At 34.7% G+C, this 17,308-nt stretch overlaps 1 protein-coding gene across 3 annotated transcripts in view; it reads right to left on the bottom strand.

Annotated features, from left to right (window-relative positions):
• Positions 1 to 17,308, bottom strand: part of LOC128163780 (uncharacterized) — a 39,525-nt gene that overhangs the window by 22,004 nt on the left and 213 nt on the right. The window contains exons 1-3 of one of the 3 annotated variants that reach the window (XM_052827437.1): positions 12,594 to 13,020; positions 6,202 to 6,311; positions 3,288 to 3,541 (exon numbers count right to left, since the gene is read on the bottom strand). In XM_052827437.1, the coding sequence (XP_052683397.1) occupies positions 3,288 to 3,479 (192 nt within the window). In that variant the 5' untranslated portion in view covers positions 3,480 to 3,541; positions 6,202 to 6,311; positions 12,594 to 13,020. Of the gene's footprint in view, positions 1 to 3,287; positions 3,542 to 6,201; positions 6,312 to 12,593; positions 13,021 to 17,308 lie in introns of those variants that run through there. The other 2 variants (XM_052827436.1, XM_052827438.1) reach the window with 2 other exon arrangements.

Below are 17,308 nucleotides of genomic sequence, written 5' to 3'. Positions count from 1 at the left end.
CTGGATGGCCGTGCTCTTTTTTAAGACTATATCTATCTCCTTTAGAAGGAGAACATAATATAAGCAGATGGGAAAATATTTAAAGTTTCATATATAAAGTAAATCAAAATTTTGATCATTGTTAAGGCTAACGCTAAAACAATCATAACTTAAAAATTTTGGTCGATCTGATAGGTAATTTGTTGACTATTAGGCCTCTTTAATGCTAGGGATCAAACAGTTGTAGCTTCAAAAAAGAATGGCCATAGAATTAACGTTGTTGATAATCTGGTGTATTTAGTCAAGTTAGACGCGAGAGAGAGAGAGAGAGAGAGAGAGAGAGAGAGAGAGAGAGAGAGAGAGAGAGAGAGAGAGAGCTATGACTCAGAGAGGGAGAAAGAGCTTTCAATTACGGCAACAATTAAAGAAAGTTGTGGAATTTGCCAGGATTGCAGCATTTAATAGAGAACAGTTATCAACTCTGTTGTCACTAAAATGTATAACACAGTAATTTTTTAACATTTTTTTTTTAAATGTTGCTTAAGACATGAACACATTCGAGTTATCTCTCTTTAGTTAGTTGTCTAGTCCTATCCCATTCATCTGGGGATTTATCGGTTGATAGGAAATTGTTGCAGTGCTGTGTTGTCAATAACCGTTTTACCAAACTAGATTAATATTAATCATGTAAATTCTTATATATTGGGATTTAGCGGTACATGTAATTACAGATCTGATTTTTTTTTTTTTGGGGGGGGGGGGGGGGGGTTGTATAGGATAACATGTAAATACATGCAGTTGTTTTGTTCCATATAATGCTTTGATTGACAGTAAATAGATAGTCATTTTTTATTTTGTTCACTCACAGACATGCAGTTTCATAATCCGGTTTTTCTATTCAAACATTGCGTCATACAAAAAATGCCAATACCATAACAGTCCATGAATCTATCTACTGATGTACACTGTATGAATTATACATTCGTGAGATGCTGGTCTACAAGATCTAATTTCTTTATACATGTTGATAAAGACAAGTGCATTCAGCTTTTTCTTCCATTGGTTTTCGAATGCTGTTTATGAAATCAATATAAATATAAACAGGTCCGTTACTCCAATTTCACCATGAAATACTTAAAGATAGTTTGTGAGTGGCCCCCGTACTTTTGTATTACATCCGCCCCCCCCCCCCCACTCACCCCCATCCCCTCTATTCCCGCTACTCATCTTATCTACAATTGTAGTAGCTGTAGATCTAGATTTTGGATCTTGGAGAATCATATATCCAGCTAACAATGAAATCCCAACCCAATCACTGCCAGCACCTCTAATCATCTTATCGTGTGTATGGAGTAATAGGAAAAGTGGTCTCTACAGAATCAATACGAGCAAGCACCTGCTCCGTGGTTCATAGAACAGAACTGGTAGAAGTTAAATAAGAAAATTGCATTCTAATTTTGGGCATAGAAAACAAAACAAATTGCATGATATGTTAAAGTCTTAAATTAACAATTAATAAATTACCATTTCTTGTATTAAATTGTAATAAATTACCTTTCGGAGAGGATTTATATAGGCAATGCCTGCTATCCCATCCGTTTATGTGATGTATTGCATAATAAAATATTGTTTAAATTAAATTAAAATAAATCACCATGCCTTATACCCGTGTGTGTAGAAACAGAAGATGTACAGTACGCGAACGTGAATGCATGTAACTATACGTATTGCTTGTTCACTGTACAGTCTACATGTACATCTGAGTAACTGTCTGTTTTATCACCATTGCTGTGGGTATAAAACGGTAATTAAGGCCTTGACTAAATTATTCAGGCAAGTAAGATAGGAAGCTTATAAAACAAGCACCTGTTCGTGAGCATGTAAATAGAGAATACGTCAATAAATACAACTTTTTATAAACTCCCCGTCAGTGATACATTAAAGCATAGCGGAAGTTTACCATAAAATAGTGCAATCTGACACCTCTCTCTCTCTCTCTCTCTCTCTCTCTCTCTCTCTCTCTCTCTCTCTCTCTCTCTCTCTCTCTCTCTCTCTCTCCTTTTCTCTCTCTGCTTTGTTTTGGTTTGACGATTACATGCTCTAACTAGTTTGACACGGATCGATTACACTGTTACAATATCACTATAAGGTGGGGGAGTTAAAGTTAAGTGATTCACCCAGTCGAACAAACTGAATTATTTCTATTTCTATGCATACTCAAGTTCATTTTTAGGTTGATTTAGAATATAAACGAGTTCGTTCGCACGAGACAAACAATTTGCCGTAACTGCTCGGTTAATATCCAGGGCACACCTACATACAAACAATATTTTTTTTCTTTTCAGATTTATGAGTAACAGTCGTTTTTATTCATCAATAATTATATATCGATCGATTACTTTATTTTTTTCAATAGGTTTTTCTTAGTTAATACAATGACAGTCATCATGATGAGATGTGTGATAAATAAAATCTAATGCTCTCGACAGTCCGACTAACATTGAACGCCTCCACGCTACGTTCCCTAGATTTCACTGTATTTCGTTGTACACGGGTATCCGTAAAATTCAGTTTAAAAAAGAAACAACGGTAAACAGGAACCAAGGTAATAGTTTGTTACGTGTTATAAACAGGTAAACTCATCGGGCTTCTTAGAAGATTTAGTTTAATGGGACCGGGAATAAAAACATTTTGTAATTAAGGGCTAAAAAGACTGTGGTGTTAATTAGGTCCGCGAAGTAGTAGATTTCTTGAATCAAAACGTGTATTTTCTGTCATCATCTATGTAATACACAGAACGACGAAGCGATTTATATGTATATTCTATGCGGGGTTTCTTACTTTAATTACATTGTGTAAAGTGAAAAAAAGACATGGAAAATTAATATACTTCTATTCATCAATAAAACAAAAACCGCTGATAATAACTCTTTAATCTGGGTTAGTTATCGTGCAATGTTTTCCTCACAATTACGTAATATGTGCCTAGATACTTGCATATCATTAATAACCATCAATGAACGAATTATATTTTAGTTTAATAGTTCCACAGTGTACTGTGGAATCATTAGAATTCGTGGTGGCTTAATTTTCGTCGTACATGTATTCATGGGGAGCCTTTACATCCTCAACGAAAACAAATTTAGAAAGAGTTATTTTTATTATTGAAACTGAAAAGCGATGCAACAACGAAATAAGATCCCCACAAACAGGTGAAAATCCACAAAAACTGGACCCCACGAATTCAAATGATTCCACGGTGTATGAAAAGTTGTTATTGTTTCATTTTTAATGAAAACTCTACTCACGATTCGTTTGTTAAGGTGTTCCAGTTCTTTTTCTGTGTTAGGTTTTCGAACAAAAACCGGGTCTCTTTTGCTACTCTCATGGAATTTGTAAAATAGATACATAACAGGCGCGGCCAGCACCGAGAGGGTCCGAAATGCCGTCGTTCGGAAATCATTTCCGGAATCTAACTTCCGGTTTTTCGCTTGACTCATGGTGTGTCTTTTAAAAACGTATCACTCCGTCACACAGTTACGGTAACATGAAGATTGGCATTCTGAAATTTTAAAGAAATGTTTCAGACAAGGTGTTAGAGCTAAACATGTAGGAAAATCTACTATATATATATATATATATATATATATATATATATATATATATATATATATATATATATATATATATATATATATATATATATATATATATAATACATGTAGGTGTTGTAAAACAGTACTTAGCCGACATGGAATGCTAAAACAAAGTATAAAAACTCTTTTATCGTTAAAGCCTCTCTTCTGAAATATGAGTTCGTTGTTCAAAGGCCAGTGTTTAATTTCCAATCAAAACAAGTTTCCATTTTCCCAGAGAATATAGAAATTATATTGAAATACAATCCAAAACTTTTGTTCGTCTGAACGGTTAAATCATATTTCAAAATGGATACTATAAAAATCGATTAGATAAAATGTTGGTCTTAAATTCCAACTTAATAATAAAGCCTAGCTTTCCATAAATTGCCGACTGCAGAAGTCTGCACATAAATAATTGTATTTCACGACAGGGGAAAAAGTGTCACCTCTGCCAACATTTCCCTTGCCGGAAAGTTCCTAATTAAGAGAGCGACCCTTGTTTGAATTAATTCTGATTCTGCAAGGTACAGTTTGGCCAAAGTTTGGGTTGAGACAAGCAGGCAGACGGATAGACAGATCGACAGACGGACAGACAGACATTTGGATAGACAGACAGACATAACTATAGATGAGGAAGGACCTGAATCCACCATCGTCGTTACATTTGAATGGGTGTCATATTGTAAATTTTGAATTTAATGGTTGGGTGCATGTAAATACAAAGCTGTCAAATTAATGTAGATTTTGTATTTGCACCAAACAATACAAATTTTACAATATGACAACTAATTGCATATTGTAAATATATTTAAACCCACCCAGTAAATTCAAAATTTATAATATGACATGAGATTCAGCGGGGTTTTGGTGGGTGGAATCGGGGTATGGGTTGTACATATAGGTTGTGAATAAAAAAAAATCTCTAAAAAGGAATTTCTAGGCTGTAAATCAAATTCAAATCATATTGAATTTTCATGTTGAATTTTTTTTCATTTACACCCACGCAGTAATTCAAAATTTATGATATGACACAATTAATTGAAAAATATTCATAAAATAACGGGTGTCAAATGGCCTAAGTCTCTCTGAAAAATTCTGACAAATCATTATACATGTAAAAGTATATTAATTGTTTTGAGAAATACGTAGTTTGAAAAATAAATTTATTTCAAAATCGTTAAGGATGTATTGCAACAAACGCAATGAATAAGGTGCAGCTGCATAGAATGACAGGGTAAACGTACGCTGCTTATTTAATTGTAAACATTTTAACTCCCTTTTTGTTTTCAAGTACATGACGTCAATTTGCGACGCAAGAATCGTACATGTTTCAGGCATCAAATCAAATTTAAAAATTACTTTTAAACAAAGGTAAAGAAAATGTCATCATTCGATTCGACGAAGAAAATTAACACTGTAGTATTTTATGTACATGTACATGTATAATCACCTAATTAATTTAAACACAAAGGAAAAATAAAATCATTCGATTTGATCAGAAACATTACAAAATAATATTACATAGTTATGCATTTAATCAAGATTTGTAAAATACTTTGGAATTCATTCAAGTCGGATTTTACGTTGCATACAGCCAGATAATCTTTGCTAAACGGTTATCAATAACCATTAAAATTCATGAACTCTAACACCTTCATGCCTCCATTGTGCTTTTGAGGTTGCAAAAATAACCGTTTAATTGCCCAAAATAGAAAGCCCGGTCCCCTGATCAATATTCCATGAGTCGGCGACGTGTTTCTCCATTTATCGGTGAATCATATCTTTGATGAATTGCTTTTAGCTGTGACTGGAGTATAGATGTTCTCTTTATGAATCATAGCTGTTATATTTATTGATTTGCACCACCCATTCCGACCAACCCCAACCCTCAACCACTACCCCACCCCAACCCCCCCCCCTCTCCCTCTGAAAAAAATTGTTCAACGTACTCTCCATCACTATCACTCAGACAGCAGGCTTTTATTAAATTGATACATGTATTTTATCAGTAAATCAAATCTTTGATGAATTGATTTTAGCTCAGACCTTGGAATCACTGGTCTCGGTATGACCCATGGCTCTTACATTCCGTCATCTTTACCGCTACTTCCGACCAATCAACCCCCCCCTCCCCCTCCCACCCACCCACATCATGCACATCACTCATTTATACTGCCCCCCCCCCCCCCTAAAAAAATTCAACTCTCAACAAAATTCAGACATCAAAATTTCCTTAAAACAGATCCGCTCTGTGCCAACAACAATTACATATTTTAAGTTTAAGAGTTAAAATTGTTTGAAATATTTTGTATATCATTTCAATATAAGAAAACATAAAAATGTCGCTTTGTCTTACCGGGGAAATGATCCAAACAACACTATGGAGCCTAACATACGGGACACTGGCCATACACTCATTAAGAGCGCTGGACGATCGTGGCTGTTTCAGACTATATTAATTTCCTTAAGATGGAGAGCTTTCTATTCAAAATATAGGTAAACATTCATATATTGAACCTATAATACATTTTCCAAAGAGAAATTGTACAAAGTAAACGATTATGGCTAAAAAAAAATATCATACCTAAATTTTAAGGTAGATCGGTTAATTTGTTTACCGTCTAGCATCCTAAAGCCCCAGTAACCTTGTTCACTGACCATTCGACTCTGGTGACTATCTGTTCATTCCCGTGCCTGGGTTAATTGGTAAGTAAACAGGAAGATTGAATCTATACATGTAATTACACCATGCTTTACTGGGACGAATTTAACAGTGAATTATCTTTTTTTTAAATTCATTTGAGAGCCAGTGTGTGTTAGCTATAGCTTCTAGAATCGATCGAAAGTTAAGCTCACTAGAATCAGGAGAGACCCTCTGGAAAATAATGCCCGCTTAAAAATATTTCATCTCCGATACTTATAGCACCAACCCTCCGGGGAATTTCGCAAGAGCTGGAGAATTGATGAAAAAACGTTACTTAATACTTGGCGGTGCTTTTCTGTGATTTTTTTCGAAGAAATCTAAAATGGGTTTTTTACTATGTGTCACGTGATCAGTGTTTATCGACCACTCATTAAACCTGAGCGTGAGGAGCGATCTGAAAAGATGAAATCTTAGCCGTCGCTCTCTGTAATAATGGCGGGTAGAAAGAGCGGGTGGATGCATCACTTGACTAGCGTGCTGCTCATCATCTCGGGATGAGTTTTATGATTCATATACTGTTGCATTAACTGGGACCTGTTAAGTAACTGTAGCCTTAAGAGACAGTACATTGCGAAAAGATCAACTTTCACAATGCGTTTATACAAGATAAATTGCTCGGGGAGGAATTTGTCATATCCGATGTAACTGTCATTAATCATGTTTCTAGAGTTTATGGACCTAAATTGATTAGATTTGATAAACAAAAAACGTTTGTTAGTTAAAATAGATACGTAGTGAGAAACATTTTGGTTAAGAACAACAGTCACGGCAAAAAAAATAGAAGGAGAAAATAGTCATAAGAAGTGACAAGATTTCATCAAATGAACTTCATGAAAAAGATCGACTATGGACGGTATCTCCAAAATGAGGAACGACCGAGAAATCAATGTCTTGTTTCTAGATTGTTGACTGTACACAAGAGAGTGAAATATAGGTCAATATTTGTTTAGCGGAGTCATGCAACTACTTGGTTGATGTAATCGCCAATATCAAAGCGAACAGAGTGGCCACAATCCTTGATACAAGAGGATTGTAATCATGCATGCTGTTTCATAGGAAGGTTTAGACAAAGGGATATAACCTACTGTGAAATCATTAGATTTCGTTGTGGTTTAATTTTCGAGGAATTCGTGGGTACCTCTAATCCACGAAATAACATTCTCCGCGAATTAATAAATAAGGGTTATAAAGTCATATTTCCTTTCGTAGGTTTAAGATAATACACAAAATTACGACCCCACGAACCTGTAAAATTTAAGCAATCCACAAAAATTGGCCCCGACGAATTTTAATGATTCCACAGTATTAACTATAGTCCTCTAAACTAAAAATGTAACAAGTAACGTGCAATAGCTGGGATAGAGGAAAGTAACCAACTGAATTGTATGTACATGGACATATACATGTTGGCAGAGTAATGTTCCCTGTTAAAATCAGGGGCTGTAATCAGAAAATGTAATCAGAAAAGAACAGGAGTGTAGAGTGAGTATTGTAATCAGAGACAAACAGAAATGTAGGGAGAGGAATGTAATCAGAAAATAACAGGGGTGTAAAAAGGGTAATGTAATTAGTAATGAACAGGGGTAGAGAGAGAAATGTAATCAGAAATGAACAGTAGTGTAGAGAGAGTAATGTGATCATAAACAAACAGGGGTGTTGAGAGAGTAATGTAATTAGAAAGGAATAGGAATAGGGGTGTAGAAAGAGTAAAGTAATCAGAAACGAACAGATGTGTAGAGAGAGTAATAGAGTAATGTTATCAGTAACGAACAGGGGTGTAGAGAGAGTAATGAAATCAGTAACGAACAGGGGTGTAGAGAGAGTAATGTAATCAGTAACGAACAGGGGTGTAGAGAGAGTAATGAAATCAGTAACAAACAGGAGTGTAGAAGAGTAATTTTATCAGAAAAGAATAGGGTTGTAGAAAGAGTAATGTAATCAGAAACGAACAGAGGTGTAGAGAGAGGAATGTAATCAGTAACAAACAGAGGTGTAGAGAGAGGATTGTAATCAGTAACAAACAGGGGTGTAGAGAGAGGAATGTAATCAGAAACAAACAGGGGTTAAGATAGAGTAATGTTATCAGAAAAGAAAAGGGGTGTAGAAAGAGTAATGTAATCAAAACGAACATAGGTGTAGAGAGAGTAATAGAGTAATGTAATCAGTAACGAACAGGGGTGAAGAGAGAGTAATGTAATCAGAAATGAACAGGGATGTAGAGAGAGTAATGTAATCATACACAAACAGGGGTGTAAAGAGAGTAATGTAATCAGAAAGGAATAGGAATAGGGGTGTAGAAAGAGTAAAGTAATCAGAAACAGAGGTGTAGAGAGAGTAATAGAGTAATTTAATCAGTAACGAACAGGGGTGTAGAGAGAGTAATGTAATCAGTAACGAACAGGGGTGTAGAGAGAGTAATGAGAGAGTAATGAAATCAGTAACAAACAGGAGTGTAGAAGAGTAATTTTATCAGAAAAGAATAGGGGTGTAGAAAGAGTAATGTAATCAGAAACGAACAGAGGTGTAGAGAGAGGAATGTAATCAGTAACAAACAGGGGTATAGAGAGAGGAATGTAATCAGTAACAAACAGGGGTGTAGAGAGAGGAATGTAATCAGAAACAAACAGGGGTTAAGATAGAGTAATGTTATCAGAAAAGAAAAGGGGTGTAAAAAGAGTAATGTAATCAAAACGAACATAGGTGTAGAGGAGAGAGTAATGTAATCAGTAACAAACAGGGGTGAAGAGAGAGTAATGTAATCAGTAACGTACAGGGGTGTAGAGAGAGAGAGAAATATAATCAGTAACAAACAGGGGTCTATAGAGAGTAATGCAATCAGAAATGAACAGGGATGTAGAAAGGGTAATGTAATCAGTAATGTACAGGGTTGTAGAGAGACTAATGTAATCAGTAACAAAAAGGGATGAAGAGAGAGTAAGTTAATCAGTAACGAACAGGGGTGTAAAGAGAGTTATGTGATCAGAAATGAACAGGGATGTAGAAAGGGTAATGTAATCAGTAATGAACAGGGATGTAGAAAGGGAAATGTAATCAGTAACGAACAGGGTTGTAGAGAGAGTAATGTAATCAGTAACGTACAGGGGTGTAGAGAGAGAGAGAAATATAATCAGTAACAAACAGGGGTCTATAGAGAGTAATGCAATCAGAAATGAACAGGGATGTAGAAAGGGTAATGTAATCAGTAATGTACAGGGTTGTAGAGAGACTAATGTAATCAGTAACAAAAAGGGATGAAGAGAGAGTAAGTTAATCAGTAACGAACAGGGGTGTAAAGAGAGTAATGTGATCAGAAATGAACAGGGATGTAGAAAGGGTAATGTAATCAGTAATGAACAGGGATGTAGAAAGGGAAATGTAATCAGTAACGAACAGGGGTGTAGAGAGAATAATGTAATCAGAAATGAACAGGGATGTAGAGAAAGTAATGTTATCAGTAACGAACAGGAGTGTAGAGTGAGTAATGTAATCAGAGACAAACAGGGTGTAGAGAGAGTAATGTAATCAGAAATGAACAGGGATGTAGAGTGAGTAATGTAATTATAAACAAAGAGGGGTGTAGAGAGAGGAATGTAATCAGAAACTAACAGGAGTGTAGAGAGAGAGTGTAATTTAATCAGTAACGAACAGGGGTGTAGAGAGAGAGTGTGTAATTTAATCAGTAACGCGCAGGGGTGTAGAGAGAGTAGTATTATCAGAAAAGAATAGGGATGTAGAGGGGGGAATGCAATCAGTAACAAACATGGGTGTAGAGAGAGAGTAATGTAATCAGTAAAGAATAGGGGTGAAAAGAGAGGAATGTAATCAGTAACAAAATACACGTTGCTAGAAAAAACATATCAGGTCCCGAGGCCATAAAAGACGAGCTCACTTTTGATCTCAGTCTCACTTTTCTACTATATATTCCTTTGTTGAGATAGATATCAAAACTCAGTTCGTCTAACTTTTATGCCCGCGGGGCCAAAGACTATGTACAGCGTCCTGAAGGATGTAACAGCTTACATGACACAAGTTCGATAATTCCAATAATGCAGGTTTTGACACTTAGGTATAGTATCTTCACTATCCCACCTCACCCACTGCTCATTTTTCTTTAATTGGCAAATATACACAGAGCATAATACAGGACTGTATACCTTACATTTATTTTGATTGTGCTAAAATTGATAAGAGTGCCCGATTGTCGTGGCTATTTTTGGACTATATCAATATCCTTAAGAGGAAGAGAATCTATATGAAAGTATAGAAAATATTCAAATTTCAAAGCTAAAATATTTGCAACTTTTCTTTACTAAATGATAGTATATAGCTAAAATATATCGTATATATAAAAAATTAAGGTAGATCTGGTGGATGACTTATTGACCATCTAACCTCCTTAATTGTGTTTGCTTTAATTACAAAATGAACGAAGTCTAGAAATATATCTACATGTTCGTGTATTTGTACATTGGAATACATGTAAACGCATGCAGTTCAGCGCTTCTTCCACGACAATTTGACTCTTATCATAAAAAAGTAGTGTTCGTTTGAGTGCAACAAATAAGAAAAGTTCAAATTATAGGTAACGAACAAGACATCGTACGAAAAAAAACTTACTTTAACACACTTATCCTTCATTACATGTGATTTTGATTATACTCAAAAAGTTATATATCATACTATGACCATTCAAATATATAATAGAAAAAAAATAAATATATTTCATGACAGAAACTGATCAGATATAACCTGCACAAGTACTTCAAATTAAACAAGTGTCATGAAGAAATCTAACATTGGAGGTAGAAACCTGTATTACTGAGTTTTTGCAGGTAAAAATACTGCTGTGATTCTCAAAAACACGAGTCGATGGCGTGCGGAATAAAACTGTAGTAAAACTTATCGTACAGCCATCCATGCCTTCTGTTTCATAATTAGGAAACATCTGTTTTAATTAATAATATTTCCGCGCATGTGGCGGCAAAACCTACCAAAATTTGAGAGAAATCAATGAATGGGCCCGCGGGGGAAATGTTTGGCGTTAAGATTCACGCGTCATAAGACGGACAAACCTTAAAGATCGTCAATAATGCATGGCGAGGGCTATACTCTATCTTATATTGAACAATGGCCATGTACAGATACCAAGTCACAGACCGGGGGGGGGGGGGGGGCTATACTCTATCTTATAGTGAACAGTGGCCATGTACAGATACCAAGTCACAGACCGGGAGGGGAGGGGGGGGGGGGTATACTCTATTGTATAGTGAACAGTGGCCATGTACAGATACCAATTCACAGACCGAGGGGGGGGGGGGGCTTTACTATATCGTATACTGAACAGTAGCCTGGACAGATACCAAGTCACAGACCGGGAGGGGAGGGGGGGGGTATACTGTATCGTATACTGAACAGTGGCCATGTACAGATACCAAGTCACAGACCGGGAAGGGGGGGGGGGCATTCTCGATACACCATACACTGAATAGTGATCATGTACAGACCGGGGGTGTTATATTCTATCATATACTGAACACTGACCGTGACACAGAAACCAAATCAAAAAACTGGGGAGGATCCAGGGAGTTTTGGGCATGGGGATTTTATGGGAGAATTATGTTAGGTCGGGGTAGGTTATGGAGTGTTCAAAGTTTATGACTGTTTAACTTTTTGTTGAAATTTAGCCCAAATTTTTATTTTCACACGTAAGGGGGAGAAATATGTCCCATAGTCTGTAGGGTAGGGATGCGGCCCAAGGCCATAAAAGTTAGACGAGCTCATCTTCGATCTCAATCTCACTTTTACGACAGGAATAGTGAGACTGATGAGATTAAAAGTGAGTTCGTCTAACTTTTATAGCCGCGGCCGGGACCAGGACAAGAGCGGCATCAAATAAACAGGGAACGAGTTTATTTACTGGTACCATAGGGGTACGATAAATGCTTTTTTGCTAAAAGGGGGAGCGCATGTCCAATTTTATATTATTACTCCTTCTAAAGGATTAAAGGCATGGTTTCAAATGTATAAAAGTTGTTCCATAAAAACACTACTAAGGGTACAAGAGGTATAATATTTTATCAATAATACGCACCCCTTAACCCTCCCCCCACCCTATGCATCTTTCTCAACCCCCTCCCCTATGCATCCCCTTACCCCCTCCCACCCCAATCTACCTTCATCTCTGTCATTTTCAACTTTCCTTGGATCATACATGTACCATCTCTACATCGATTTGAGAATCCAAGGAAAAGATTGAACGAATAAACACTCACCTTTACCGACTTAACAAATATCCTGCGATACAGTTCGCTGCCAAAAAACCATACGCTGTATAAAGTGATTATTCTGTAGCAATACGGAACGATAACAGTTTGGTCAATTACAAGTTCAAAGATGATCCCGATATTTCCCGACTGCTCCGCAAATCCAGAAAAAAGGGAGAAAAAATACTTCTTTGATAGAAATATCAGTTTCACAAAGATGGCAGAAGTTTAGAACACCGGAAACATATTGATGGAAGCAGACGACAGTGAGAAAGTTCCCGCGGCTTTGATTGATTGAAAATTACAAGAACATTTGATCAGAACAGCTTCTGGTGCGGTTCGGCGCTTCTAGCGGGAAATTTCATCGGATCGATCCGCGGGATCATTTAAAGAAGTCGGAAACGGTTAGGGCAGAGGTTGAGGTTTTTTCTGACACGCAGGCTTCGAAGACGTGAAGAAATATGGGTCATTATCAAAATATGCAGCCTTTTGTGTCAGTGTCAATTTAAAAGGGGAAAAATAATGTTCTGGGGAATATATACAGTACCATTGGATTTTAGAAACTTAAACCTATATTGTTGAACAAATAAATCGACAATTTTACTGCTTAAAGTATAAAAAAAATAGTATTTGTTATGAGATTTCAGTGAATTTATGTTGTCATTAAATTTTTCCAACGTCTTTAACCTACAATATCTTCAATAATATTGATGTTTTATTCCAAAAATCACCGTTGATTTTCAAAACAACATTCATATTTTAATTTCTGCTATGCTCCTTAACAAGTTCTCTTTTAAAAACAATGAATTTGATGAGATATATGCTTGTACAAAAAATTTTTGTCATTGGTGTTACAAGGCAAATTATATAAAAATATCTTAAAATACATCAAGTAAATAATATTGAACTACAGTTGGAATCCCCCAGATCATAGTGACATCATTCCCTGCTACTAAAAAGATAAATGTATCAGTGATGACATCATTGTGATAGAAAATATGGCAGAAAATGTTAGTATGCTCCGAAAAATACAATGTAAACTGTGTCAGTGGGATAACGTGCTATTTAAGGTTTTCTATTATGAAAGAACAGAAAAGTTTTTCACATAAATGATGAATGTTTATCACATTATAACATAGGCTATGTAGCTTTGTGTAGTATCTGTTCTCTTGGGTCATACTGCTACATTTACTATGGATACATCAGTGGTATAACGGTCAGTGGTGTAACCAAAAATTGTTGTTACACCATTAAAAAACTGTTACACCACATGACATTATTTAATTATTTTACTTTTTCTTCCATTTCATTTATATTTTGAGCATTTTGAACAATTGTTATTTATCAATTTCACAGGTTAGACACTGTCACAATAAAGAAAGCTTGACTATTTAATTGCATTTTTGTGTTTTCTTAATCTGGAAAATGAGACCTGTTACACCATTGACATTATTTGAAACACCATTGACATTTTGTATGCTCTAATTATGTTTTACTCATTTAGATACTTGATTAAAAGATAAAAGTAAAAACAAATTTATTCTAATAAAGAAATGGAATTATCCACATTTTATTTTTATTAAAAAATCAAACTGTTTAATGACTTGTAGTGTATTATAAGATATGTTATTCCACTGACATTTCACATTCCCTATTATGTTATACTAAAATCTTTCAAATGCTTAAAGGTAACAAATGCTAGCTGAGCTTCAACAAACGTAAATAGACAAAGATAAAGTGTATATGCGTTGTATGCATTGATTTTGGAGAAAATTGGAGAAAATTAAATTTTATTGTCCAAAATGTATGATTGATATGAGCTGGTATAGTATTGACAATGTTGTTTGTGAGATTGATGAGGCAAAGAAAGTTCGAACTCGGTACCAGGTGGATAAAAGTGAGTGGATGCCAATAGTAAAAAAATATTACATCAAAGAATGAGTGATTTAATGTAAAAAAAACATCTACATGCAATTTTTCTGTCAGTGGTGTAGCACTGATTATAAGTGGTGTAACAGTGTGTCTATCTTCAGATTATGAACGAATGAGGCACGAAAACTTTTATTTAAGATCAAATTTATCACTTTTTAAATGCAATCAAAAATAGAAATTAGTTTATTTTACAAAATTTAACACGCTTATCTCTTATTTATTATCGCTAGGTCAGTGGTGTAACTTTAATGTCAGTGGTAAAACATAATAATCAGTGGTGTAACATGTACATTTTTCTCTAAATAAAATTAACTGACAATAATACATGTATATTTGAAAACACCAGTGCATTTATAGTAATGTCTTTTTTATGCTCCACTGAAAAAAAAATCCAGTTGTGTTCTGTTTAATGCTCAAATTAAAAATTTGTTGAGTAACATCAAGACTTTGTCTCAAATGTAATGTTGGTCACTATGTAAATGTGTCAAATATTTTCTGTTATCTAATTCTAATAACTTTAAATGAAGTTTGTTGATATAAACTTTATGTCCATCATTTTAAAAGAATCATTTTATTTTATTTAAGAATTTTTTCCTATACTATATACCTGTTACACCACTGACAAAATGTTCACAGTTCATTAAATTTCAGTCTAATTATCATCCAAATGGTAGATTCCAATGTTTGCAAATTTTTAGATGTTATACTTCATTGTTTGTTAAATGTGTTTTTTGCAATCAAAGTAATTTTTTCAGCAAAACTTTTCTCATGTTTTTCATTTTTCAAAAGTATGCATATTTTGATAATGACCCATATACGTTCAAAGAAATTCCGCTTGGTAAATATGGAAAAGAGGCGGGATTTTTTTACGTACATGTATCACCTTAATATTATGAAATCATCGTCTTTAAATTATTTAACGGAAAATTAAGGGGGGGGGGGGTATCACAAACACTAAGTTACAGCATGTCGCGTAATACGTTCCTTCAAAATTTTTGTAGAGCATGTATGCCATGGGAAATATTGGGTAAAACAAAAGATTCATGAACATTTTTGTAAGTTCAGGCCCTGCATTGCATGAAGAGATTCCAATTAAGTTGTTCTGAGTTTGAAAGAAACCTGCAGACATGGACACATTACATAACTGGGTCCCTGCATTTTTCATTCTGTCCCGAACTGCTTTTGTTCGCATGCGTTTTACGCAGTTGGTATGTCAAAGTTGATGATAGTTATATTAACATTAAAGCATACAGCTGCCGTATTAATTGCAGAGGTATGAGGGTATGATGTGATTAATTAAGATATAATTATTAACCCCGGTGTACGAATTCCGAAACGAAACACGGAAAAATCTCAAAGGGTTTGCATTTTTTATAGGTAATGAACCTTAACTTACACGGTAGTCTTAAATAAGGTTTTTATCTTTAAAATTAACAATCAAACTCAATTATGAAAAGAATTTCAACTATAGCTGTTCTCTTCTTTGTATGCACAAAGTTAATGAGTGTTAGCACATGATAAGAAATTTATTGAATAATTTAAAATATTCATTTTTGTAAATAAATAAACAACAAATAGCGGATATATTTAGCTCATATAATCACATAACATTGAATCATAAAGAAATGATCAACTCCTTGACAAAATTTGACAGGTAAAAGTCAATGTAGATGATCAACTCCTCGATGAAAAAAAATCAAAATATTTAAGGAACGATAACTCTGACTTCAAAATTTAGCAAAACAGCATTGCTAGCAAGTGTGGATCAACTCTTATAGAAGCACTGTGTGATTCAGATTCATGGGGGTCAGACTCCGACGGATGTTTTTATCATTGTAATTGTATGAACGGATCTTCACCTTACATTTATATCTGTGAAGCTGTTCAGCAATTAATTAAGGATCCATTGTTACAATGTACGTTCTTTCTTTTGAATTACGTAATACAATAAACCAATTAAGATTGTGACGTAAATTCGTTCCAATTTTTATTATAAAATAAATCATAATTTTTTAAAACAGCCCTCTTTTGTTTTTTTGAAAATCATTTGTTAACGGCAACGTGCAAATAATTATAAGACTTCGCTGCTGATTTAATAGTCGTCAAATATTGCACAATTCGAAAAATTTACAGTCATGAGTGGTTATATATTGCATAAAATGTACATTGCTCCGCAGTGATTCAATGTGTCCCGTACAACACATGCACATGCATCTTTAACTATTTTTATATAGAGAGGAGGGGGTGTCAATAGATAAAACTATAATTTTGTCGGTAACTTCACTAAATTATTGACATAATGATTGTAATTGACTGAAGTATTTTTGCGCCATATACAGATAATCTTTTTATGCTTATTAAAAAAACAAAAAACAAAATAGACTTAATTCAGACCCAAATTTCCATAATAAATGTATCTACTTTCCCAGTTTAAAAAAAAATAAATGCGTGTCTGTACATTCAGATTTTTTTTTCTTCCAGCTACCAGACTGAGTAAAATCGCGACAAGAAATCAAAAAGTTATTCAAACATTATTTAGCAAAAACTTACAAGCATATTTGTGCATGTACAACATTGGCATTGTAGTGAAGTGTTAAAACACAGCATCTGTGTAGAACTGAAGTGAGAGTGAGAGGTGGGAAAAGACAGGAGGGGGGGGGGGAATAAAAACAAATTAAAACTGGTTTCTTACTTTTACATTTGTATATTTAACACATAATTCAGGATATTTGTAGAACGTTTTGAACCTATATGTCTTTATATATACATGTATACATATTCATTCTAGATTT

The sequence above is a fragment of the Crassostrea angulata genome, chromosome 9 (genome assembly GCF_025612915.1).
Source record: "Crassostrea angulata isolate pt1a10 chromosome 9, ASM2561291v2, whole genome shotgun sequence".
NCBI lineage: Eukaryota > Metazoa > Mollusca > Bivalvia > Ostreida > Ostreidae > Magallana > Magallana angulata.
This window is presented reverse-complemented; position numbering and strand designations above follow the sequence as displayed.